This window comes from Balaenoptera borealis (genome assembly GCF_965194805.1).
Source record: "Balaenoptera borealis genome assembly, chromosome: 14".
Taxonomy (NCBI): domain Eukaryota; kingdom Metazoa; phylum Chordata; class Mammalia; order Artiodactyla; family Balaenopteridae; genus Balaenoptera; species Balaenoptera borealis.
The window spans coordinates 56,124,701-56,152,613 of record NC_138875.1 but is presented as its reverse complement, the minus strand read 5'-3'; the positions used below and the strand labels follow the sequence as shown (position 1 = coordinate 56,152,613).

The 27,913-nt window shown below is 43.6% G+C and overlaps 1 protein-coding gene across 1 annotated transcript in view; it reads left to right on the top strand.

Annotated features, from left to right (window-relative positions):
- Nucleotides 1–27,913, top strand: part of LPIN2 (lipin 2) — a 59,291-nt gene that overhangs the window by 12,600 nt on the left and 18,778 nt on the right. Inside the window, 5 exon segments of the mRNA XM_082353634.1 lie at nt 9,824–10,024; nt 17,959–18,054; nt 20,306–20,604; nt 26,772–26,879; nt 27,507–27,637. Of these exon segments, the coding sequence (XP_082209760.1) occupies nt 9,824–10,024; nt 17,959–18,054; nt 20,306–20,604; nt 26,772–26,879; nt 27,507–27,637 (835 nt within the window).

Here is a 27,913-nt window from a genome sequence, read left to right as displayed (position 1 = left end):
ATACATCTATCCACTCTTTCTTTTTCTTTAGATTGTTTTCCCACATAGGCCACTAGAGACTATTGAGTAGAGTTCCCTGTGCTGTACAGCAGGTCCTTATTAGTGATCTGTTTTATATATCGTAGCGTGTATAGGTCAATCCCAATCTCCCAGCTTATCCCTCTCCCCCCTTATCCCCTGGTAACCGTAAGTTTGTTTTCTACATTCGTGACTCTACCTCTAAAAACAGGCATGTTGATCAGAAATTCTCTCTTCTGACATATCCTGAAGGCTGATGTTGAGTAGTGTACCGGGTTGTGATTAGGGAACGAACACCTAGGAAAGCAGTCTGCCCAGGCCTGAATATTTATTTATTTATTTATTTATTGATTGATTGATTGATTGATTGATTGATTGATTGATTGATTGCTGTGTTGGGTCTTCATTTCTGTGCGGTGCGAGGGCTTTCTCTAGTTGCGGCAAGCGGGGGCCACTCTTCATCGCGGTGCGCGGGCCTCTCACTGTCGCGGCCTCTCTTGTTGCGGAGCACAGGCTCCAGACGCGCAGGCTCAGTAATTGTGGCTCACGGGCCCAGCTGCTCCGCGGCATGTGGGATCTTCCCAGACCAGGGCTCGAACCCGTGTCCCCTGCATTGGCAGGCAGATTCTCAACCACTGTGCCACCAGGGAAACCCCAGGCCTGAATTTTTTTTTTTAATTATTTATTTATTTATGGCTGTGTTTGGTCTTCGTTTCTGTGCAAGGGCTTTCTCTAGTTGTGGCAGGCGGGGGCCACTCTTCATCGCGGTGCGCGGGCCTCTCACTACCGCGGCCTCTCTTGTTGCGAAGCACAGGCTCCAGACGCGCAGGCTCAGCAATTGTGGGTCACGGGCCTAATCGGGCCTAATCGCTCCGCGGCATGTGGGATCTTCCCAGACCAGGGCTCGAACCCATGTCCCTTGCATTGGCAGGCAGATTCTCAACCACTGCGCCACCAGGGAAGCCCCTGAATTTTTATATATGATTTTTGACAGAACCACTGCTGCTAGTCCTAGACTTCAAGTCTTATAAAATGATCAGGTCAGCTGTTTGTTCATTAAAATGTATAAAATTCACAGTCTGTTAGGTTTGGATCCAACCTCGAGGTAATATGTATGCCTTTAGACGACAGTACAGACTTCAGCCCCCAACAGCTTGGTTTTTTCAACAAGCCTAATCGGGATTGGGAGGAGAAAGCTGCTGCAGTAGAGACCGGAGGTCCATCAGAATCATGGTAATGGTAGGGCCCCACTTCCGGTTTTTATGTCTGCATTGGAGCTTAGGAACCTGTATTCTTATCCACCAAAACTTGATTCTGTTGCCAACGGTCCAAGGACCACTCTTTGAGAAGTACTGACCTACAGTGTGGCCCTTGCCAGCTTTCTTCACTTAGCAGGGGGAAACGAGGTTGGTAGACATAAACCGGTCCCCGACTGCCTTATATGGTGGAGGTGATGGGGTTGCTTCTCTTTAGAAAAACAGCTGACAGGTTAGTAACCTACAGGGAACTAACTAGAACCCTCAGTCCTCCAAAGAACACCTCGCCCTCACTAAATCTCAGTCCCTCCAGAAGGAATCTTCCGAGTCCAGATGCCAGCTCAGGAAGAGTTCCAGAACTCCCGTCTTCCCAGCACCCAAGGTTTTAAGCCTTGGCTGAGTCCTTTTTACGAGCGTGATTTTGGAAGCAGCAAGAATAGGCATGGAATTTTATCAGAGGGGCTCTTTTACATGGAGCTCTGCTTCCCTAATCTGGCTCATCTTCATAATCAATTATTAAACTTTCTTTAAAATTCAAGAAAATTTGCATTTTTAAAAACTGTTCAGGATGATTTTCATGTACGAAAAATTTTGAACCAGTATAGTAAGTAAAACTCTTGAAGTTCAACCTTACTGGGAAGTTCCCCACCAAATCTGCCCTTTTTGCTTCCCTAAGTTGATTTCTTCACCGGTTGAAACAATATTTGCTGAATCCCAGCTAGGTGCCAGATGTGTTTCTAGCTCCGCCTAGAACTTGTGGCTTGATCCTGCCCGTGCTCTCCCTTCCCTCACGTCTGCCCTGGGTCGGTCACAGGTCCTGCTGCCTCAGTCCCCTCTGTGCCTCTGCTGCTCTTGGAGCTGTGCTGCCTCTTGCTGGAACTGGTTGTAAGAGCTTCCGAGGTGGACTCTGCCTCTAGCCTCCTCTTCCCCAGTTCGTCCTCCCCACCCCCTTGCCCATCGTGCCACTGCCTGCCCCTGGCTGGTTGCCCTGATGCCCTGAGGGTGAGTCCAAGGCCTTGCGTCATCTCACCCTTGCCTCAGGCTCCACGCACCCTGCCCGGTCCCTGTCCTCCAGGAACCTCCTTTGTTTGGCCTGATAAACCCTGCCATTTTCGCCCCTAGAACAAACATAAATATGTTCTGCTTCCTGAAGCCTTTCTTGACTCTCCCATGCAGGTTTTTTTCTCCCTTTGTCTGGTCTTCCTGAGTCACCAAAATAGCGTGATCACAAGGTATTATGTAAATTAAGACAGTATTTATGCCTCTTTCTCTTGTTAGACCCAGGACCTCTGAGGGAAAGAGGACAGAGTTTTATATCGTAGGGACTTACTGTGGTGCGTGGCAAGAAGCAGCTACTCAGTTTTGCTTGACTCTTACGAAAATCGTCCCAGACACAGCCTGGGATGATGGCTGTTTTGATAGGTGGATTACACGTCCTCTGTTGTGTTTTCCTTGAAGGAGTCGCGCAGTCCCGTGTGATTGTTTCTAAATTCAGTCTGCAGAGGTATTCCTTTGAGGGGCCTTTCCTGGATAAGGCTTTCACAGCCCTCTTTTTCCATCCCGACAGGAAGACCATATGGAGAACTCGGTGTGTGCAGGCAGTTTGCTGGGGGACCCTAGGTGTGGGTCTGTGGACTTGCGCACGGGGCCTTGTGGTCTGGGGATGGCGGAGCCCCCTGCCCTGCGGGGCCCTGACCCCGTGCTCTGGACAGGACACTGGGGGCAGTACATGTGGGTGCACGGCCGGCGGCGTTCCTCATGGACCTGGGGCTCCAGAAGGTACGAGGGGCTCACGGACTGTCTGTGGGGCCCTGAGCCTGAGGGCCTCTCCTCGTTGAGGGCGAGGGCCATTCCTGGTGCTGCTGTTTCCTCTTCTGATTTTATAAAGCAAGAATTAAAGGCAGCTACTGTAAAACAAGAAAAATTAAACACATTGGCATTCTGCTCTGATGGCAAAAGAGAAAACAGAACGGAGAGGTGTTGCCTTGAGTCTCAGGCGGGAACCTGTCCCCAGGGCGTCTCCTGGGCCCTGGGAGGGGTCTTGACTTGAGTTAAGCCCCCGGGGGACAGGCAAGTCCCCTGGGCCCCTGCCCTCCCGGGGAGGGAAGTGACTGCAGATCTTGTGCCCGTGGTAGGTGGGGGGGTGCGGGGAGGCAGGCATGTGAAAGGAGACTCCCTTTGAAGGTCAAGTGAGGTATGTTTGAGAAAGTTCTTGAAATATAAGTGCTACTCAAATGCAGAATGTAAGCTTGGTTGCCTGGAGCATAGGTGGGAGCCAGATGGTGCCAGGTCACGCTGTGCTAGTGTTTGTTTCCTGAAGTTTCTAGAAGGTTCTATTCCCTCATGGCACATTCCTCACATCAGAAGGTTGGAATGTTGAGGGCAAGTTCTTTGATAAAAGCTGTTCTTCTCTGTCCCTCGTGATCTCCCAGGACGTCCACTTTGCGGGGGTCCAACAGCGGGCTGGTAGCCAACCCCGCAGGGAGGCAGGAGGGCGGGTGTGGCTTTTTTGGACCCTGTAATCACTTCACATTTGTGTGGCCAAGTAGTGAAAATAATGCTCCTGTTGCTGAAAGCAGCAAGATATCTGGGGGCTTCGTCAAGGCTTTTATCATCATTGCTTAGAACATTTCTGTCACTTAGAGATGCAGTTAAGGACATAGGCTCCAGTATCAGACTTGAGTTTGAATATCGGCTTTACCACTAAGTGCAGTGACCTTGGACAATTCTGAGCCTCCCTTCCCTCCTGTAAATGGGAATATTGATACCAAAGTCCTGGGTGGTTCTGAAGATTACATGAGATAATGTACAGGTTAGCACAGCACTTGACGTGTGATGGAAGTGTAACAGCTGTAGTTGTGTTTGTTAGTGGTAGTAACTAGTAGTACCAGCTAACTAGTAGTACCCAGCATTAAGAAGGTAAACTTAAAACTTACGAAACAGCGTCTGAAGCCTGTGCTCCGCAACAAGAGAGGCCGCGATAGTGAGAGGCCCGCGCACCGCGATGAAGAGTGGTCCCCACTTGCCGCAACTAGAGAAAGCCCTCTCACAGAAACGAAGACCCAACAGAGCCATAAAAAAAAAAAAAACAAAAAACTTACAGAACAGACTTTGGTTATATATAAGCGTAGTTAACAATGTATCCATTTTTGTATTGATAACAATTTAGAAATCGTAATATTTTAATAGCTACCTATGTCTCTGTGGTTACTCTTCCCTAATAAAAGTGATATTTGATTGAACATATCACCTTTAAATAGTTTGGGGGCAGTTTTTATCAGAGGGGTGTTTGTATTTGAACCCACTTACTGATGCATTCTGTATATAAATCTGTACTGCATATCATGATGATTGACTTTAGTTTCTCTGATGCTCAGGAAAAGCTGCTAAGCAAATCTTTAAACCTTTGGTAAATAATTGAATCTTGAAAGCTGCCCATTTATTCCAGATACTAGTGTATGTTTACTTTAAAATGTTTGATAAGAAAAGTCTGATAGTGGGCACCACTGAATTTCATGCATGAAGGACTATTTGGTCTATTGAATTTTGTGTGTGAAGGGCCATTTGGCCTCTATGAAGTATTTTAGTCGGTTACTGTCTACTGATTCTTTCCATTTTCAGTTTAGTGATCCGTAAGTGCCTCCCTGTCTTGGGAGCTCTCAAGAGGTTAGCCGGCTCGTGTGCATTGTGCTCTCAGCATGTAAGCCTGGCCCCAGACACACACTGTGCCCTGAGTGGATTGGGCATTGGTCAGGCCTGTCTGTGCCATAGTGTCTAGTTTGGGATCTTCCATTTAAAGGAAGTCAGTTCTCTAGTTTGTCATAAAAGTGAAAGTAAACTCAGTCATTTCAGCTATTTTAAGGACTAAGAACGCTTAGCTCAGAACAGGTGAGACCCAGTTGGGTTGTACAGTAAACTCTTTGGTGTGTGGTGGTGTCCTTTAGAAGAGGGTGGTGCATATGCAGTGGGATTTCTGGTGGACATAGTAACCAGGGCTGTCTGTCTGGTATTGGGATAAGCCTCCTCATGAAAGGGGTGAGTCTCTGTCTACTGGAAGTATCCCAAAATTGAAAAGCGGTATAGCATATGATGCTTAAGAAGATACTTGTCTTTGGCAGCTCAGGCTGCTATAACAAAATACCACAGACTGGGTGGTTTAAACAACAAGGATTTATTTCTCACGGTTTTGGAGGTGGGGAAGACCAAGATCAAGGTACTGGCCAATTCAGTTCCCAGTGAGGGCCCTCTCCCTGGCTTGCAGACAGCTGCCTTCTCACTGTATCCCCACGTGGTGAGGACCATGCTCTTGTCTCCCCCTCTCTTTATTAAGGGCATCGATCCCATCATGCGGCCCCACCCTCATGATCTTGTCTAAGCCTAATTACCTCCCAAACGTCCCACCTCCAAATACTGTCACACTGGGGGTTAGGACTTCAACATAGGAATTTGGGGGGGGGGGGTACACGCTCAGTCCATAACAATACTTAACCTTTCCAAGCCTCAGTTTCATTATCTTAAACATATACCTGTAACCACCTATAAAGTGGTCCTGAGATGATAATGCATGTATAAGCTTGAGAATTTGGTACATGGTGAGGTCTCAAAAAATTGTGACGATTGTTAACTTTACCGTATTTCAGAGATGTGATAAAAGCGTTTTTGGTATTTGTTGAAAGACAGGACTGGATAAGTTTTTCCAGTTCTGAGAATCCGTTAATGCATTTTAATATTTTCCTTTGTGCCTTTGAGCCTGGGGACAGGGGTGCTGCTCTGTGGGCATCCTTCAGGCACACGTCGCTCCTTCTGTGTGCTCATCTTTACATTAGTTGCTGTCTTTGTCTTGTCTTTGAATTTTCATGTGTCTTCTGTCACTCTGTTCTTGAATTCATTTCCCCCTCATTTTTTTTTCTCATTATTCACTCATCATAAAACGTGACGAATAGTTTACGATGTATATTATTTTGCTGTATTTTTAAATCTTTATTTCAAAAGCCAGTGTCTTCAGTGGGGGTGTCCCCCACATGTGAGTGGATTACTTCATCTGTCTTTTCTGCCGCTGTTCAGAGTCCAGCTTCCCTAGGTGCTGATGGGGACAGACTGGTGTCAGGGGCCTGACTTTTTTCTCACTGGGCTCTATCGTGGCTCCTGCTGGGCTGGGCGTGTAGAAGTAAAGAGTTAGGTGCAAGGTTTGGCTTAAAGAGGAAGCTGTTTACCCAGCTCTTTCCCCAGCCTGGATGGGGTGCCCCTCGTCCCCCCGTGGAGGCACCAGGCCTCCCATTACTTTGTTTTCCCAGCCTTCGTGATATGAACAGGGTTGTTTCATACCTGCTGAGAGAAAACCAGTGATTTGACAGCCTGTGTTTTTCTACATTTAGTAACTGGCATTTACACAATAGACTTTCTTGTATAGCGGCACATCCTTTGACCGTGGTAATTAAAATCATCTCGAATAGATGTAGTTACACTTAATTATGGATTCTGTCCTCTAGTTGATGTAAGCTTATGACACATTTAGTTTATAAGACTGTTGTTTATGGCTGAATGTAGATGCTTAAGTTATCATTTTTCAGTTTCTTTTAAGAAAAGGCCTATATAATTTGTTATGAATTTTTTTTTTAGATTTGTAACAAAACTCATTTTTAAATTGCTGCCATCATCAGTCAAGCATAATACAAAGATTGATTACGTGGGTGCTGTTTGCCACGACAGGCAAAAAGGGTGTTGTGAACACATGTTACTTACAGAATATGAAAATTCTGATGGACTGTTCCAGGTTGCTGAAAAATACTAAAAGAGAGTGAAAAGATGAACTACTTAGGACTAAATTTCATTTCACTTCTGTTTTTGGAGACATTCTTAACATATAAAAATTGTACACCGTGACCCCAAAAATAAGGAACAAAAAGATGTGTATTCCCTTTTCCTCTAAGTTAGTTGTAGTGCTCTTTTATAAAACAAAATTTAATTAAATTTTCTGCATCATTAGCCATTAGGTAAATGCAAATTAAAACCAGTATCACTACATACCTGTCATCATGGCTATAATAAAAAATAGTGACGATGCCAAGTGCTGGCAGGGATGCAGAGACACTGCATCTCTCAGACATTGCTGGTCGGAGTGGAGAACGGCACAGCAACTCTGGTGGCAGTGTCTTTAAAAACTAAGCGTGCGATTCCCATTCAGCCCAGCAGTCACGTTCCTGGGCATTTTACCCTAGTCAACTGAAAACTTATTTTCACACAAAAACCTGTACATGAATGCTTATAGCAGTTTTCTTTGTGATAGCCAAAAAATCTGAAATAGCTCAACTGTTCCTCAATAAGTGAATGGTTAAACTATGGTACATCCACACCATGAAGTACTAGGCATCAATAAAGGGGAACAAACTGTTGATACATGCGCCACGCTGGATGACTCTCCATGGAAATATGAGTGGGAAGAGGCGGTCCCAGAAGGTTAGATACCGTGTGCTTCCGTTTATGTAACGTCCTTAAAAATGGCAAACATCTCAGAAATGAAGACCAGATTAGTGGTTGCCAGGGATTAAGGGGGGAGGGCAGACAGAAGGCAAGTAGGTGTGTGTGACTGTAGAAGGCCAATAGGACAGATCTTTGTGACGATGGCAATGTTCTGAATCTTAACTGAATCAGTGTTGATACCCAATTGTGATACTGCACTAGAATTTTGCCAGATGTTACCATTGGGGGAAACTGGGTAAAGTATACGTGGGATCTCTTCGTATTATTAGTTACAACTACGTGTATGTGAATCCACAATTATCACGATACAAGATTAATTTTTAGAATATGAGATGTAATACGAATATTCTGATAAAACACTACCGCACATGTTTCTTTTTTATTCTCTTCTGTTGATGGTTTGTTTGACCATTCATTCCATGAATATTTAAGGAATCATTATTGAGCGCTTGATACGTGCTTAATTTGGCCTTCTTTTAGAGTTCAAATCAATTATTGTAGACCTGAAATCATACAAACTTGTAACTGTTTTAGAATTTACCTCATAAAGGACGCCCGCCGCTGTATTCTGCTGTTTATTGGTAAGTTTTGCAGCTGGTTTACATCCTCAAAGCCAGCTTCTTCTGTAGGTGCATTTTGGAGCCTTGGTAGCATTAGCTTTAAAATATTCAAAACGTTTTCCGGGATAAAGTTATTGTGGCTCTGCTCCATGGCATTAAACTGATGGGCCTTGATTACTGTGTACAGGAGCAGGAAATCTGGGCACTGCCCGTGGGTGCTGGCTCTCCTGTGGAGAGCGGTGGGTTTTTCTGCAGCAGGGGTGCTGGCAGGCCCCTGGTTGTCCCGTGGATGGCGTTCTTCTAGCTCAGCTTTGGACTTACCTGACAGCATAGAATGTGCTCTCGGGACTTTTCTGAGCATGTAACTTTGAACTCCAGGCAGCTGAAAGGCTTTTGATCTGGGTTTAGAGACAGCTGTGCTTATGGTGAATACCCTGCAGAATAGGCTGTCGGGCCTCTGGTTGGGTGGAAGTCGGCTTCCGGATGAGCAGAGCTGTGGAGGGCCTCTGGTTCCGTCTGCATCCCTCCTGTCCTCAGGAGAATGAGTTTTGCTCAGTTGTGCTTTAACACTCTGCCAGGAGAGCCGGTGTCTAATGAGTGCACTGTGGTCGTATGGATAACTGGGAATAAAATCTGACAGCCTTAGGACTAAAGTGTGGCTGTTTTTTCCTAATGAATGAAGAGTTGGGGGCCCAGCCCCCCATCCTGTGGCCAGATGAAGCGTGTGGTGGCCCTGCGCCCCGGTTGGGTACCCTTGCCGCCTTTTTGACCCTTTCTGGAGGACCCTTTACAGTCTGACGATCCTGATTTGAATAGGTCCAAGATTAAAACCCTTTTCTGTGCTTTGAACTTTGTGGGACATGAATATATGTTCTAGTGAGTTGTGTTGAAGCACTGACGGGATTTTCCCTCAAAGTACTGTTATAAATTGGTTAGACCCAGCCTAGCTCACCAGTTTGTTTGTTTAATCTAGCGTGTCTCTGAACCATAGTCGATTAATTCCGTAGAAAACCCATCTCTCACTTACCTTCCAACTGGAACAGCGTGATCTCAGGTTCCTCTTGGGAGTGATTTTCAGTCACTTCTCTGCTTAGCTGCTTGGTCGGAGTGGATGCACTTTCCCCAGGTCCCACGTTGTCTTGGGCAGGAGGGCCGTGTGGCAGTCGGGGCTCTTTGGGGATCTCTGTGGGTTCTGAACTTTGGGGGGAACGCCCAGTGGCAGCAGGCTCGATCCGCGATGCTGGAAAGGGAAAGGGGACTTCTGCATGCCCGGCTGGGCTGCCTGTCAGCAGCAAGGCGGACGGACAGTGTGGGGCTGCCCACGCGTGGAAGTGGGTAGCGGCCGCATTAGCCTGAGACGCAGGGGCTCAGCGTCTGCAGGGCTAATCATAGTCTGGGGTACGTACGAGCCGTGTAGTTTTAGGCCCTGCGGTTTTTTCTCTGTCGCTGTCATTAGACCCACGAACTCAGCGTTAACGTCTCATCTGCTTTTTTTCTTGTCTGTTATAGTCTCAGACCATGAATTACGTGGGGCAGCTGGCCGGGCAGGTGATTGTCACTGTGAAGGAGCTCTACAAGGGCATTAACCAGGCCACGCTGTCCGGCTGCATCGACGTCGTGGTGGTGCGGCAGCAGGACGGCTCCTACCAGTGCTCGCCCTTCCACGTGCGCTTCGGGAAGCTGGGCGTCCTGCGCTCCAAAGAGAAAGTGGTGAGTGCGGGCGCGTCCTGTCCTCCAGGAGGATGAGAGGCCGGGGGGCAGAGTAAATCGTTCCTGTGAGCTCTCGGGACCTGTGTGTGTGTTTCTGTTTTGAAAACCTATATGCTTTTGAAAACAGCGGTATGGGAAGTCCGTCTTCTGTACTGTTTTTGAAGTTGCTTCTAAATTCAAAAAGCCCTACTACAGGAAGTCTAGGGGGAAAAAGAGGTGAACATCGTCTTAATAATCCTATGTGTTGCAACTCAGAAAATCAAAACAGAAACTAGAATTATAAATGGGGAAATCAGGTGTATTTAGAAAAAGTTCCTTTACCTTTTACAGCACTTTAAAATATTTAATGTAATGCCTTCAGACCAGTTGTGACTGGAATAGATTGGCATGCTCAAGAGTACGTTTGTTTAAATGAAATACATTAATGCCAAGTTTGTGCATTTATTTTGACAAAGCTGTAAAATCTTACTTGTAATCTAAAGTTTATTGTAAATACCAGGACTTTTTCCCAAATCTGACTGAAATGAAAATCTACAGGCTTTTATTTTAGGGAAGATTCTTTCAGAAAGAAGGTATTTGTGTTGGTTTTCCTTTTTCTTTTTTTTTTTTACATCCTCTTTCCTTCAGGTTATGGAGCACTTGGAAAGTCTGTTAGTATATCTGATCTGACATCAATCATGTTAGAAAAAGCTGAGCTAACAGTAAACTTCGCATGTACATAGTAGTATTTTTCTTTCTACTCCTGTCCCACAGTATCTACTTAAACAGCATAAGGAGATTTTGTCAGGATTTTCAAGCGCAATGAAAGAATCCACACCATTTTGTAGCACAGAAGTATGTGTTAGAGGACCATTGTCCTAAGTTGAAAACATCTGTTTTCAGATTTCGGCTAATAACATAGCTGATCCTATTCTTTTTTTTTTTTTTGTGGCTGCGTTGGGTCTTCGTTGCTGTGCGCGCGCTTTCTCTAGTTGCAGTGAGTGGGGGCTACTCTTCGTTGCGGTGCGCAGGCTTCTCATTGCGGTGGCTTCTCTTGTTGCAGAGCACAGGCTCTAGGTGCACGAGCTTCAGTAGTTGTAGCGCACAGGCTCAGTAGTTGTGGCGCACGGGCTTAGTTGCTCCGCAGCATGTGGGATCTTCCCAGACCAGGGCTCGAACCTGTGTCCCCTGCATTGGCAGGCGGATTCTTAACCACCGGGCCACCAGGGAAGTCCCTGATCTTATTCTTTAAAATAGAAATTTCCCTCTATTTTAATTGAACTTATGTTATTTTGACAGTGGCTGGAGAGCCATGTTTCAGGGTGGCAGGGCTTGTGTGGTCCGGCCTCTGTTCAGAGTCACTCTTTGGAAACCAAAAGCAGTGGTGATGTACTGAGTGATTGGGAAACTTTCCATTGCAAAACAGTGTTTAGCCACAGTTTAGCTTCTCCAGAATTTTTTTTTTCTTCTGGTAACACTAACCTGTAGTATTTTCAGACTGTATCTGCTTTGGAAGCATCAGCAACAAACTGTTTATGCACTGAAATTTCCCATTAATTGTGCCAGGATCTATTTGTAAAATGGCTTACAAGCCTTTCCCACCACCACCACCACCCCCGCCCCTTTCCCGTCTATGATCTGGGTTTTTGATTAGCAGATTGGATAAGTCTTCTGGCCTTCAAACTGGAACCCGCGGGCTGATGTATATAAGCATTTGTGCATCTGTAAATGGGACTGGGCAGATAAGAGCTCTCTTTCTGCATGCTATATGCTTCTAATTAAGAAAGTAGACAGTTTCTGTATGAAGCTACACAAATCATTGCGCTCAATATCTTGTCAAATCCTTAACTTTTAGTAGAAGTCTATCCATGAGACCCAGGAAAAGAGAAAAGTTCTTTCCCGTTCTTTTCCTGGGTAGCCCAGAAACCCAAAGTATATATTTGGGAGGAAATTTGGCTATTTGAACCAAAGCATAGCACTCCTGTGACGGTAAAACCAAAACCACGTCTGCCCTGAGACACTCTGGCAATTTGGATGAACTATTTGTGTTATTTTAGGTCATTCTGGATTAGGGAAAGCTGTCCATTGATTTTAAATTAAGAACCCAGTTTTCAAATATGGGGACACCTATGAAGTGGACTTGAAATCATAACCACCTTAAAACCTCTGGTTAGAAAGATGCAATATAATAATTTTCCCACTGCCGTTGCTGTGTTCTTGTTTGATAGAACGCAATACTCCCTGTATATTTCATAACTCAGGAGCTGAATTTCAGAAGGTAAACCTGCACTTGATATTTTTAAATATTAATTTTGTTGATTTAACACAACTGATGATTTAATTACTTATCAAAGTTAAATAACACAGTGTATTAGGACAGTTTCCATTGTGGATGACAAAAATCCACCTCACACTAGCTTAGGCAAAAAAGGAATTAAATTGGCTTGTGTAATAAGTAAAGTACACGAGTATTTGAATGAGTCAGGGCTTTACTTAGAGCCTCTGAAGGTGTTGTCAGAACTGTCTCTCCTCACCTCTCAGCTCTGCTTCCTTTTGTGTCTGTCTGTCTTATGCAAGATGGCTGCCAGTATCTTCAGGCTGACTTCCATTGACTCAGCATCCCCAGAGGGAAGACAGCGTCTCCTGCCTGCAGAAGGACCAGTGTTAGCCGCCCTGTCAGCCTGGGGTCGCGCGTCTCAGGAACTAGTCACTGTAGGTGGGGGTGGAATATACTGACTGGCCTGGCTTGGGCGACAGCCCCACTGGCACTCTCTGCAGCTGCCCCGGAAGTAGATGGTCTGGAATAGAGGAGACTAGATCCCCAAAGGAGACCAGAGACATTCTTATCCAAAGGATGGCCTGCCAAGACAAGTGTCTGCTACAACCAGCATTTCTCAAAATCAGTTATGTTTCAACATCTGTCATATATGTTGAGCAAAACTAAGGCACGGTGTAGGAAGGATGACTATATGGAAATGAGTGTTTTAGAAACCAGTTTACTAGAAGTAGTAACATCAAAATGAGTGTCCTCTTTACAATAGTCACCTCGGGAAGCATTTATTCCAACTTGGTGCCATCTCTCAAAATATTTTTAGTATTTTTCCTTTGTGACCTAAAGAACTCATGGCATACATATTCTTTTAAGTATGCTCCATATTGGCACAATTTGATGTTAGGTTTAATTTTTGGAGAGAACCAAACTCCATTTAGAGTCAAATCAAGAGACTAAAGTAGTCGTATTAAGAAATGTCGTATTTGATCCCTAAAAATACGGGCTATAAATATAAACCAAAGGGTTAACTTTTCTAAAATAGTTTTAAAACAGACTTTGAATTTGCATCCTAAAGAAGCGTCATTCCGTTTTCCCAGCTACATTAGATAAATGGGTAACCTGCAAAGGTGAAAATTTTGAAGGACAATATTAATTTGAATCTGTTATTTTTTATTAAGATAAAATAACTTTAAACATTTCATTTGTACTGTTTAGTTTAACTTTAAAATTTTATATAACAGCAAATCAACGAACATGGTTATTTAAATTATTTTATACGTCTAACTTCTAGTTGAATAAATTTAATTAAGTCATCCTGAGAAACTTTGAAATCTGGCATTATGGAGTGAATTTAGTTTTTCCCTATCTTCTTGCCTATAGTCCAGAAAAAAATTTTTTTTCATTACTTTTTCTGTTCTCACATAACTTTTTCAGTTAGAAACATTCTTCCTATGATTGTGGAAGAAGCTGCTGTTATTACAGCTGCTTTAGAAACCTTAGATGACGTGAGATGCTTATGTGACTTCAACTAGTTTATTATGAAAAAAAAACTTAAACACTTATCTGAAAGCGTATTTTTCTTTAGCCTGGGAATTTGTTGCAGTACTTTTAGAAGAGTTAAGAGTTCATGCCATATGCAACTTTTTTAGCAGTAAATGTTCCCAGTAATAGAAAGCAACTAAGAAGGCTGGCTGGGAAATGAGTTAGGGTTAGTGTTTGTCCTATGGAAACTGCTTCATGCAGCCCTTTCTTTTAAAAAGTAGAAGAAAAATGAGTTTTGTGTAAAATAATCATTTTATTAACATTTCTGAAATTACATAGGGATTTTTTAATATAGGATTTTAAACTTATTTTGTATTCAATTCCTAGTTGCCTGTTTTTCTGATTTCCTTTTATAGTGTTATCCTTTTTTTTTACAGCTTTATTTTATAATTAACACACAATAAACTGCACATATTCAAAGGATATATTTGGTAAGTTTAAACATATGTGTGCACCCATGAAACCATCACCACCATCAAGATACGGAGTGTTTCGTTGTCCTGTCTTAGTCTCCTCCACTCCGTGACAGTTCCTCAGTCTTTGTTTTTTATGATTTTCACATGTTTTTTAGCTTATATTAATTTTAGATGTACAGACAAGTTGCATATGCAGTTTTAAAAGTTTCCATATATCCTTCACCCAACGTCTTCCCCTAATGTTCACGTTTCACGAGACCATAGTTACAATTATCAGAACCAGGAAATTAACATCAGTATAAACTATTAGCAAAAGACCTTATTACAAATTCACCAGTTTTTCCACTACTGTCTTCTGTTTCGGGATCCCGTGTTGCTCTCACCCTGTGTTCTCTAACATATGACCTTGACTTCTGTCAAGGTCTTTCCATTTGACCTTGACTTCTGAAGAGTACAGAACAGTTACAGTGTAGATTGTCCCTCAGTGTGAGTTTGTCTGGTGTTTTCTCCTTTTGGTGAGAATGACACTGCGCGGGAGTGTGCCCTTCCTGGTGCCTCGGCTGAGGAGCCCCGCCCTGCTGCTGTCTCCTTACTGGTGATGTTAACTCTGATCACTTGCTGAATGGTGTCTGCGAGGTTTCTTGGCTGTGAGTTTACTTGTGGGAAGAAGCTTTGAGACTGTGCGCATACCCTGTTTCTTGTCGTGCTTCCACCATGAATTTTAGCTTACACGGTGGACTTTGCGGTGGCTATTGCTCTGGTGTTTCCCAAATGGTGACTTTCTATTTCCATTCTTCCTGCTCCATTTATTAATTGAAATTGTACTTTGTCGAAGAGCTTTTCTTCTCTTATTTACTTAATTATTCAGTTATTTAATTAGATCAGTATGGACTCATGGATATTAATTTTACCCTGTGGGTTATAGTCATTATTTCTGTAGTTGTTAAGATTGTCCCAGATTTGGCTGTTGGACACTCCTTCAAGTTGAGTCCTTTCGAAATGCTCCCATCATTTTTTGAGCACTTCCTTACTATCTGGCACCATAAGATATTCCGGGAGACTCTACTTTCCCTGCCTCGGCCCCAGGATTATTTTTATTTCTCCAAGGAGCCTTGGCTCCTGTTACTGGAGAATAGTATCTGGAAACAAAGATGTGGTCACTGGGTGTGCTCCTTAGTCTGAGGTATAATTGCTCGTAGGCCCTCTCAGCCAGCAGAGCTATAAAGTCCATGCATGTATACACATACACGTGCCCACACCTGCATCTACGTCCGTCTGTGAAAATCGGGAGTTCACAGTGATTCCTCCCTCTCCAGCCGATCACCACAGGGTTCTTCCTCATCTCCATATTTGTAGCTTCTTTCTCTGATGTTGAGAAACATGCTTCTCATTATCCACAGTATATTTACATATTTGTTCAGTACTAGAATACACATAAAGTAGTTTCAGAATTGCTGACCCATGTCTGTGATTAAAAAAAAATTACTAACTACAGTATAGTATTTGTTTACAGTTCTTTTTGTCTTCAGACTTAGAATTCTGTAGTCAACATACTGTTTTTCAAAGTTACTTAGTTTTCTTCTTCTTCCCTTCAATGTGGTTATGTTATTCATACGTAGAATTTTTAAAACAAGCACTGACAACATATGTCAACTAATATTTTTTAATATGATGTTACTTATCCCATCATTCCATGGCTCCTGGGAAGATGGAGCTGCCTTCCGTGACTGGATGTGAACCAGGGCTCAGTCTCTGGTCAGAAGCAGTCGTTGGTCCCCCTTGGGACACACCCAGCAGACCCTACAGTTGTTCCCACCACGAGGGCCATGCAGAGCTAAGGACACTGAGGTTATGGACTGTTCTACTTCTGTCTATATTATGCCTTTGTGTGTTCATCTTTATATCCCCTGAACAGTCTAAAACCAGAGTTTACAAGTTATCCATAAGAGTTTTGAAAGTTGGTATTTATTTTTAAATTTATATTTAAATATTTTTAAAATATTTAAAAGTATTTATTCACAGCTTACAGATAAGCAATTACATTATTTTTAAGTGATATGGTAGTACCTGATATATATATATGTGTGTGTGTATATATATATGTGTGTGTGTGTGTATGTATATATAAAAACAAACATTCCTCACTTTGCATAGTAGTACAGACCATAAAAATGGGCAAGCCGAAACCCTGCAAAAGGAAGCTTAGTCGATGAGGAAAATTAGGATTCTTCCACGACCTCTGTAAGCTTTGGTCAAAACTTTTAAAAACTCCTACTATCAGTTATAAATGTATAAGAAAATGAAAAATAGTAAAATAGTGTTTGGTGCACTGCAATTTAAAACATTAGAAACAATGAGAACTAAATTTCTTTGTAAAAAACTCGTCAGAAGTAGTTTGAACAGGGCTTACCTTCTTGATGTAACACGCTATGGAACAAGCATCTTTTCTTTGTCTTGGTAAATTGTCCTACTCCTTTCTAAGTCTACATCAGCTTCTAGCTTTTCATCCTTTGAAACTCCCATGTCATGAAGCATCTCTGGGAGTTGCTTCAACCTGCAGGTTTCTGCCTGTGTCCCTTCCTCTGGGTCTTCATCCTTTCATCTCAGCCATGTTCCTCCTTTCTGGTATAAACTCACCTCCAGGTTCCTCTGGCAGCTCATCCTGAGTCTCCTGTTTGCAAGGTCGGCTCTTTCTTCTATAACTGCTGATGTTCAGTTTGATTTTACTTCCAGCACTAGTACTGTTTGTTTCTTTACTGCTCTTTGATCTTGGCCAGTTGCCTCTTTCAACTATCCATTTTATAAAATGTCAACTGGCTTTATCACTGGGAGACCAGGAGGCAACACAACCACATGCTTTGCTGCCTGTGCCTGAGCTGAGTAACAGATGTGCTGGGACTAGTCACCGACAGACTTTGGAAAAGTGACGTGATGAGTTACTGATCATGATGGGCATCTGTTATTAACGTGCAGTCGCTCTTCTGTATCCATGGGCTCTGCATCCAAGGATTCACCCAACCTCGGATCAAAAACATTTGGAAAAAATTTTTTCCAGGAAATTCCCAAAGCAAAACTTGAATTTGCTGCATGCTGGCAAGTATTTATTTACATAGCGTTTATGTTGTATTAGGTATTGTAAGTAATCTAGAGATGATTTAAAGTACACAGGAGGATGTGTGGAGGTTATATGCAAATGCTACACCCTTTTATATGTAAGGGACTTGGGCATGAGTGGATTTGAGTATCTGAGGAGGGTCCTGGAGCCAACCCCCTGCGGACACCGCAGGACGGCTGTGGTGACCTGTGGATGGAAGAGCTTCCACCTGTGGTGGAAGAAGCACACGTTTGTGCTTCTCCTGCAGTTACGCAGTCAACATACTGTGGTAACTGAGATTTGTGCTGATCTGGGCCTCGCACGGCGAGGCCTGGCTGTGCCGTAACCTCCAAACGGGCTCAAGTGTGTGTTGACGATGACATTTCCCCCATTTTATGACATTTGAGAAATTAAATATATTTTTAAAATTTGTTATGAAAGTAAGTGATGAAACGTTTTCTTTCAGTCTGGTGGTGTAAGGGTGGGACGTGGGGCAGGAGGTGGGGTCTCTCTGAGGCCGTCACCCTGGGAGCCTCAGTACTAAGTTTGGCCTGAGAGCCCAGAATCTAGGCTTAGTTGAGCTTGAATGACAGACTCTTAATGCCAGGTCACACTTTGTTTCTCCTCTTAGATTGACATAGAAATCAATGGCGATGCAGTGGATCTTCACATGAAATTGGGTGACAATGGGGAGGCTTTCTTTGTGGAGGAGACCGAAGAGGAATATGTAAGTTCTGGTGGGTCACATCCACTTCACACGTTGTGTTCAGGCCCACGGTGCACATCCCAGAACAGAACGTTTAGTTTTCATGGTGAGTTGTGGGGACGATTGTTGCTGGTTAGACAAGCTTTAGTTTTAGGTTGAAGAACTCGGCTGGCAGAAAGGAGCTGGAGGGGCAGCAAGTTTCCCCGCACGAGTTCCAGGCTGGAGGGTGTGCTGAAGACCTTGGCACTTACCCCTCTTGTGAGCTTACAGTGACTTTATTAGGTGGTGTCTGTACAGTTTACACCTTGGCCTGAATACACTCAGTTCCACCTGAGTAATCATGGCGTATCTCTTCAGGCCGTGTCTGCGTGTGTACACGTGTGACCTTTAAATTTGGGAAACATGTTTTGATGTTTTCGTTGGGGGCATTACATCCCAAACCTTGAAGAGTCAGGTACATTAGTTTATTACAGTCTCAAGAGATTTTAATTAATTGGCCTCTGCCCTTTATGAATGATTATTGCACGTTTGGCCTCTTTCAGCAAGAGAGCACAATTTGCCCCACTCCCCTCACGTATCCACTGATGTGAATGTTCCTGAGCTGTTCTTGATTGATTTAAAGTGGATCTTTTTAAAACTTCTTACAAGGGGACTTCCCTGGGGGCACAGTGGTTGAGAATCCGCTGCCAATGCAGGGGACACGGGTTCGATCCCTGGTCAGGGAAGATCCCACATGCCGCGGAGCGGCTGGGCCCGTGCGCCACAACTACCGAGCCTGCACTGTAGAGCCCACGAGCCACAACTACTGAGCCTGCGTGCCGCAACTACTGAAGCCCGTGTGCCTACAGCCCGTGCTCCTCAACAAGAGAAGCCACCACAATGGGAAGCCCACTCACTGCAACTAGAGAAAGCCCACGTGCAGCAATGAAGACCCAATGCAGCCAAAACTAAATAAATAAAACAAATAAACTCTTTTTAAAAAGTAACCAAAAAAAAAAAAGTTCTTAGAAGGTATCGTTAATCTTTCATCATAAAGAATAAAATCTCAGATAGCAAAAACAATAAGCTTCAGGTTGTTAAAGGCACGGAGCTACTTTTTTGGTTTTGAAGATGAACTGCCAGTATGATGTCATAAATTCACAAAGAAAAGATAAACAATAGCAGAATGAGATTGTTTACCGGTTTTTACTTTAGCCTGGAAGCCAGCCCCGTCAGTACTGTTCTGTAAACAGCAGCAAAGAAACAGTGTTTATGAAGGGGAAACCTACCAGACCAGTATTCTTCCTAGTATCTTAATTATTTGTTTTTATATTACGTTATTTGCATTTACTTGGCCTAGAGAAAAATTTTCCTCATCAGAGACAGAGGCAAAAGGCAGAATGAAACAGTAAGCGAGTTATCGTAAGAAGAAAACATTTTTGACGTAACCTGTCACACTGATGAGGCTCCGAATAAAGCAGCAGATGCAGTCAGTGAGAGGACTGGGTTCCTGAGAGTCTGCTGCCTGCTTCTCACGTCAGTTCTCATGATTCCGTTTAAAACTACGCTTAGCAGGGTCAACCTGGAGAGTGTCAGCTTTCCAGCCTTTTTTTTCCTGTTCCATGTATGACCAAATTGACCAGATTTTCTTTAGCATAATGTGCTTTTCTTTAAAAGTTAAAAAATTTAATTCATTCAACAACCCTGGAATTACTACTCTCTGCTACATGGTATGAAGAAAAGTCCCTCTCTCCAGGGTCTCACAGTTTAAAGGGGGATAAACATGACCCGAACCCACCTGACTTCCAGTTACTGACCTTTTGTTTCTCTCACTGTCGTCATTTAACTGTACGTCATCAACATCCCTGCCAAGTCAGAAGTTCTGGGTGGAAGTTTGTCCTTTTACTAGCTGCACGGTAGTCCCTAGTGTGGATGTACCACAGCACCGTTCCTCGAACCGTGCTCGTACTGACGGACGTCCAGCTCATCCACCCCTACGGCAAGCGCATTGGCTGAGCTTCCACGTGCTCCGTGCTGACTCGGCACGTCCATTCCTCCACGGTGTTCAGCAACGTGGACCCACATGAGCTGACGCTAAGCCCTGCAGGGGGGTGGAGGCCTATCTAGGTAGGGTGGGCAGTGCCTGAGCTCAGTGTGACATTCTTACCTTCGGGAACTAGGGTAGGTATTCTTTCTACCACTGTGAAAGTTGGATCCACCAAAAATGGTGGTGGTTTTGATGCACTGTACCGTTCGTCACAGACAACTTTTCTTTCTCCGTGTTCTCTTTAAGGAAGGACTTCCTGCCTACCTCGCCACCTCACCAATCCCTACTGAACATCAGTTCTTTACAGATATTGACCCCCCTTTGGTGAAACCAGGTGGAAGTGAAAGACCATCTCAGAGTTCAGATGTCTCCCACATTCTGGAAACAGAGACAGTTTTCACCCCCAGTTCTGTGAAAAAGAAAAAGCGAAGGAGGAAGAAATGCAAGCAGGACAGTAAGAAGGAGGAGCAGGCGGCTTCCCCTGCAGAAGCCGCCGCGGGCGCGGAGCTGAGCTCGGACGACGACAAGGCGGCCCAGGCAGCACGGTAGGCTACGGTGGGGTAGGGGGGGCGTCTCCTTGCGCAGGTGCCGTGGGCGGAGCTCGGCTGCAGCGGGTGCTGGTGCTTCTCCCTTGGGTCTCCAGTCTGAGGTTTGGACTTGTTTTTCCCCTGTTGGCAGTTTATCGCGGAATAAGTGGGAGAGGCATTTTCTTTGTTCCTTTCTGCAGCTGTACAAAATGTGCTGTCAGACACCTTGCTGCGGCACTAAAATATCGCTTGAAGCCGACTGGCAGTGTGTCTCATTTTACTCAGTAAGTTTCCAAAAGCCAAGGAAATCATACGTCACGTAGAAGATCTGAACTAGTGCCTGGCGGGCAGATGGGACACCGGGGGTGTTTTTCCCTACCCTGCGGTCGGTGCTCTGTGTCTGTCTGTTCCTGAGTTCAAGGTGGTGGTTTTGAGTTTATCATCAACATCCTAGTAAGTTGAGGAGGAAGGAGGGTTTTGTTTTTGTTTTGAAGTGAGAAATCTTGATCACTGCTTATTTACCAGCTCAGTAGAAGAACTCAAAATAGATGCCAGTTTTCAAGTCAGCTCTGTCTGGGGTTTAAAAGGTAAGAGTTTGGGGTAAAATATGTACTTTTTCATTCAAGACTCGATTTTCATAAGACTGTCTTCCCCCTGTTGCGCTCAGTGGTGGCCCTGGCGCTGGACGGACCATGGGTGTGTCAGCAGGGTGGTTCTTTCCCTTGGTGACTGCTGGACAAGTAATCCTGAATTTCCAAACCCTGATTGAATTGGGGTGCAGGGAGGGTGGCCTTACGAGGTCGACGCTGTCACTGTATGCTTTCACCTCGGCTGCTGGAAGGAGAGATCGTGCCCCCCCACCCCTTGCTGGGAAAGTTACTGCTGTTCAGGTTCTTTTCATCATGGAAAAGAGGGGAAGTAACCAAATGTATACCAAGCATAAACTCTACCTTGACATCTAGTGTTTTATTTACCAAGCTTTTATTTTAAATAGTCAAGTCAAGAAAAAAACTTACTAATATGTTGTTGTTATAATTATGCTGTTAGTGAATAAGGTAGTAGAATAATCCCTTTTTGGCAAAACTGTTAAGTTGTTTTCTAAAATTTTTAAATCTGGATTGTAAATCCCAGAACAGATTCCTACATTTAATAATAATCTTTCATACGTGAAATTGTTTCCTACTCATCAGCTGTCACATGGTGATTCACTCCCCCCGCAATGAACGTATGAGACCTGGGTTTCCGTTCTGATCGAAGGCACAATTCCTGTTAGAACCAGACAACAGAAGGCCATAGTGGGACAGTACTTTAGACTCTGCAGAGCAGTGTAAACCATTTGTACATACAAAACTTTAAAGTCTGCAATAACAAATCTGTGTGCCTTTTTTTTTTTTCAGTATCAAAACACTAGGTGGGAAGAGCTTAATTTTAAAAGTTCTGAACTCTACTTTTATATCATTGATTCCCAAAAGAATTTTAAGCTAATGAAAGAAAGTACCACAGTTTCTTTTTTTTATATATGTTTTTTTCTTATTCATTCATTCATTCATTTATGGCCTCATTGGGTCTTTGTTGCCGTGCTCAGGCTTCCTCCAGTTGGAGTGAGCAGGGGCTACTCTTCGTTGTTGTGCGCAAGCTTCTCATTGTGGTGGCTTCTCGTTGCAGAGCACGGGCTCTATAGACGCGCGGGCTTCAGTAGTTGTGGCTCGCGGGCTCTAGAGCACAGGTTCAGCAGCCGTGGCGCATGGGCTTAGTTGCTCCGCAGCATGTGGGATCCTCACGGACCAGGGCTCGAACCCGTGTCCCCAGCATTGGCAGGCGGATTCTTAACCACTGCGCCACCAGGGAAGTCCCACAATTTCTTAAAAAGACACTCTTCCCATCCTTTTCTTCCTGCTTTCAATTTTTTAAGGGTTCTTTCTCCTTTGCTTCCCTAGGAGTACAAACTAAGAGACCCTTTCATATCTTCCATTCCTTGATTTCAGTGCTATTAAGAAGAGTGTAGGGACTCCCCTGGCGGTCCAGTGGTTAGGACTCTGCGCGTCCACTGCAGGGGCCAGGGTTGGATCCCTGGTCGGGGAGCTGAGACCCCACATGCTGTGCGGCACTACCACCCAAAAAGAAAACAAAACAAAATGGTGAACTACAAGGAGAATGTAAACAGTTCCTTTAAAAGTTTTGGCTTATTTATAATGTGTAGGTAGGCAGGAAACATGTTCTTTTGAGAAAAACTTGAAATACACGCGCCTGTAAATTTTATTTGGGATAGCACTGTAATACTCCCTTAAGCACCTTAATTCCTGGAAATATTTTTGCTATCTAAAATTCTTCCAGGATTTACCAGAAAAGACGCTGAAGTAACGTTTTGCCTCTAAAGGGTTGTTGACACGTGTCCTTTGTTATAATAGAGCAACGTTTAGAACTCCTAAACAACCCGCAGCTTCAATTTAGGAAGGTGAAACATTTCTAAAACGTGCAGAGTCACGTGCTAAATGCACAAGTCATTGTTCTAAAGGAATTTTGTAAGTGAATGCACTGCAGAAATATTAGTGCATGCCTTCCTTTTCCAGATTGTATGGAAGGCTGTATCAGCCAGATCTGTAGGAGTGCTGGTCTGGTCGGCAGTGACAAATGCAAGGCAAACTGTAACGGTCTTGCAGGTGTCGGCCTGAAGTTCACGCTGAGCTGATAAGGGGGAGGACGGGGCCGGCCGTCCCACGTCTGGTTGTGGTCACTCTGGCCTTCGTTTCTCCGTCTGTGAAACCCGAGGACTGAGCTGCATGGCTTGCCAGGCCCCTTCCCGCTCAGCATCCAGGTTCTAAAATCAGAAACGTGGAGGAAGATATTCAGGGTCAAAAGTATTAACAGCATGTTAAGTGGCACATTAAGGAATCAGAGAGGAAAAGACTAGGAAATCAACTGCTTTTGCGGTTACGAGATCCACAGATTACGGGGATTTGGGGAATTTGTAGCTTTTAAATACCTTCCCCTCCTCAGCCCCTACCTGGTAGGAAAGAAATTTTGTTTACAGAGAAGTTACCTAAAATTGGTTTTATTTCTATTTTGATAAATAGCATTCTGTTTAAACTCCTAACTTTTCAAGAATTTCATTGATAATAGAATTAAGGTTAATTTAGGCTCCTTGAAGGAGGCAGCAGAAAGATGAAATGACTCTCGGAAGCAGGCTGGTGTCGTGCAGCCAGAGGAAACCCCTTTGTGGGAGCTGGAGAGGTCTAACCCGCACAGGGCTTTGTGTGAGCTGTGCCTGATGAGTCTCCCCTCCTGAAGGTGGGCTTCTGGCTTGAGTATATCATGGAAGCCTTGTCCGTCATTCCAGAGGACGGATGGATGGATGTACAGGTGTATATGTATTAAAAACAGTGCACCTGGGCACTTGTAGCCTCTGGGAAGGAGGAGACTTTTCACGTGGGATGATGCTATATCACAGTCTTGAGTGCAAATGTATAAAACACTCAGCAGCTGGAAATGCAGTAACCGCAATGGAGGATTACCACTGTGCCGTCAGAAAGGAACCTCTACTCCTAATCCACCAGAGCAGACACACTTACAGACTTAGATCTGGGGGCTGAGTGGCAGGGGCCTGGGGCCGCGTGTTCCCCTCCCCATCATTCTGATCCAGGAGACACGTTGCCCAGCTCTCTTCTGCCCTGTCGTGGGAAATGTCCTGTATCCTGAAGCAAACTTGGATCATTAGTCACAGTGAGATTGATTGATCCGGCACTGAGGGTGAGGGTCAGCGCCGTGTTAACGGTGAACTTTGGTCGCGGTAGTTAGCCCGCTTTATCTCTTATGTACTTGCTGCCAGCTACATAGACTAAAACTTACCTAGTCCTTCTCATTTATCCCACGTAAATAATTCAGGCTACTGATTTTGACTTTGTACTGGTTTTTGTCCCTGTTCTTTAAAAACTGAGGTGTAACTTACATACAATAATATTCATGGATCTAAGTGTGCAGTTCAGTGAATTTTGATACTTGTATACATCACGTAACTTCTGGCTTTTGAATGAGAAAAATAATTGTTTTACCAAATGAAGCTGAGCTTGGACTCGCGGTGCTGGGGCGTCTGTGAAGGCTGAAGTGCTCTAGACACACTTCACGTGAACTTCAGCTGAACCTCGCCCACTACCCTGACCCAGCCTTAGACCATCTGCTCGGCCGCGGATCCTCTGCTGTTCACCATTAATGTAGCTATTTGTCCTGTGTTTCAACGTAAATAGAGTCAGTGTTCATACCATTTCTCCATGTTCTAATCTATACCCTCCCTTATTACATCCTCGTGTCACATGCTTAAAGTGACCCCGTCGTGCTTGGCCTCGCTGGCTGCCTGTCCTCAGCCACGTGTGCCGTTTTGAACGTGCTTGGCAGGTTTTCAGTGAATCACAGGCCTGAAAGGAGCCTCAGCATCAGCAAACTTTTCTATCACTCTGATGGGTCTAAGCTAATGGGCTCTATTTCTGTCCGGATCCGCCCAGAGAAGACCATGTCCTGCCTTCCTGGGCTTGTAAATTCTTAAACGGTGCCTGGTCTCTCTCTCTCTCTCTCTTTTTTTCAATATTTTATTAAATCCAGTTTGCTTTGCTGTATTCTTCTTGGCTTACCTTTTATACTGTGGTGAAATAACGTTCCAAAAACAAAATATGTTTAATAAAAAATTTTCTACGGCATTTATATTGCTCTTTTCAAACCACTTTCAAATATATGAATAGTAGTGGGCCAAGCTGTACTGTCCTTTCAGATTTGGCAAATAAGGACTGTTCGTAGCATCCGATTTTCCCTTTTTGCTTCTATACCATTTGAATTTCCTCTTTTAAGATATGGAGTATTTTTACCTGGATTTCAGCCTTTTTCAAGTATGTGTATCTTTCCCCTTGAATGAGGTGGTATGCCAGAGCTTAATCCTTCTGAGAGAAAGAAGATTAGGGTTAGGTAAAGCTTAAATTAGGAAATGCAGCTACTTGGAAAAATAGTTACGTGTCAGAGTTAGTGGTAAATCAGAGCATGTTAAATTAAGGTGTAAAGAGAGAAAAGAGATAATACAAATTAATAAAATGGTTTCTATCCCTGTTTTTAGTCTAGCAGATTAAGCGATAGATCGTCTCATCATTTCACATCTAATATCTGTCCTGGTAGAACACTGAATTTTCTGTAAGAAGCTCTTAAATTTGTATTATATAGTGTTTTACACTGTTCAGAGTTTTTCTTCTGCTTTTCTGTATACTTTTCAGGGCTTTCACCATGACACACCGCATAAATCTCACATTGACTCTTATCAAATAGACAGGACAAGAGAAAAATTTCCAACTTAAAGATGAAAAACTGGGGCCCACAGTGCTTCTGAGGGGTGTTTGCAAGGTTATATGGCAAGTTAGTTATATTCTGCAAATTCAAGAAAAACAAAGGGTAAATTAATTAAAACCTTACTAGCATTAGTTAAGTCTCCTACAGTTCCAAGGTCTGTGAATGAATTTTAAAAGCACTTATCATACTTTTCGTGTCATCTTCCTCGCATCCCTATATCACGTAGATTCTAAGAGAAAGTTCTCAGGTAATGCTTGGGCCCAACCAAGAAGAAAATAAGTTCTGGGTTTTTAAGAATTTTTAGGGTATTTTTGCATTTTTGAGCCATAGCTTTTGTCTTCAGTTGTTTGCTTGCTTACATTTTCTGTAATATGCAGGAGAGTGTAGTGGAAAAGAACAAGGGCTTGCTTGTTTTGAATCCAACTACTTAGGAGCTTTTTTACTTTGGGCAAATTACTAAACTCCCATAGATCCTTGATTACGTAATACCTAAAATAAGACTTTACTACTTCAGATTTGTAAGAATTGGATGCAATATATGTAAAGCCTTAGTTTTCTTCTTGTAGGTTCTGAATCAGATACCCCTAACAGATGTAAAAAGGAGTTTTTAATCCCATCTTCTTTACTGTTCCTCCTGTTTATCCCATGTTTAAATGGTGATTGCAGTGGTGACCGGTGTGTAGCAACAGTGAACCCTCTTCTCCTTCATATTTTCCTTTTAAGAGACATAGTTATTAATCATTTGACTTTCTTCATTTGTATAATTTAAAACAGTGTGTCAGTTAGAATTGGGGGATATTTTAAAGCTGACATAGATGTCATTGTTTTGTCTGTCTCTTTTTTTTTTCCCCCCCCTTTCACAGAGGATCTTCAAATGCTTCCTTAAAGGAAGAAGAATATAAGGAGCCTCTGCTTTTCCATTCTGGAGACCACTACCCCTTATCTGATGGAGATTGGTCCCCCTTAGACAAGTAAGTATTCTTGAAATTTCTCCATTTCTTAAAGGAAGGATATACTGATAGCTTTTCTGTTATTCGACATGATGATATTTCCACGTCTCTCATACAGAAGAGGAACTGAATGTGTGCTTTTAACACAAATTTAGACCTTTCCCCTCAATAATTATTTTGTTCCTAAACTTGATCTGACTTACTCTCAGAGTTGGCCAGTGTAGACCTGTATCATCAGCATAGAATTTGACCCTCTGCAACTCTTTTTCGTGTCAACTACTAACTGTAACTGTGGTTAATACTGTGAAGAAACGTGCAGTCACACTTTGTGTTCAAATCCAGTTTCTCTCTGTATTATGTTAACCCATCTTTCCATGCATTTTCTCTGCTATAAATTACCTTTCTCATTGATTTCTTGTGAGAATCAAGTGGGATAATGCATATTATTGAGGACCCGGCAAGTCCACAATAAATGCTAGTTGGCATTGTTTTTATTATTATTAAAGAGCTCAAGTGGAAAAGTAGCCTTTATATCTGCGGGTGAAATTGATATATTCAAACTTACATTTCTTTTCATCTGTTGAGCTTGGCAAGAATGAGGTTCCTGACTTATTAGAGTCATCACATTTCTTTGTCCTGTGTTTGCAGCCCCTACTCCCCGGCGGCGTGTCCTAAGAGCGACTCAGAGCTGGAGGTGAAACCCGCCGGGAGCCTGCTCAGATCCGAGTCCCACATGGAGTGGACGTGGGGAGGGTTCCCAGAGTCCACCAAGGTAGAGGGTTCGCCGGCCTGCAGAGTTGAGGACGAGTTCACAGGAATATAAGTGGTGGTGGTGCCCTCGTGTGGTCGCATAAGCGAAGCTGAGTTAACATCTCTGATAACGTTTGTGCTATATTTATAGCGGAAGGAATCCAACATTATTTTGTGTGTTCCTATTTCATAAATAATGTTGATTGTTAACATTTTAATCAGGAAAATTTTTTAAGTTCCTAAAGGAAACTAAAATTTCCACTGAAATTTTAAAATAGGAAATTGATTACGAAAGCTTTTTTGCC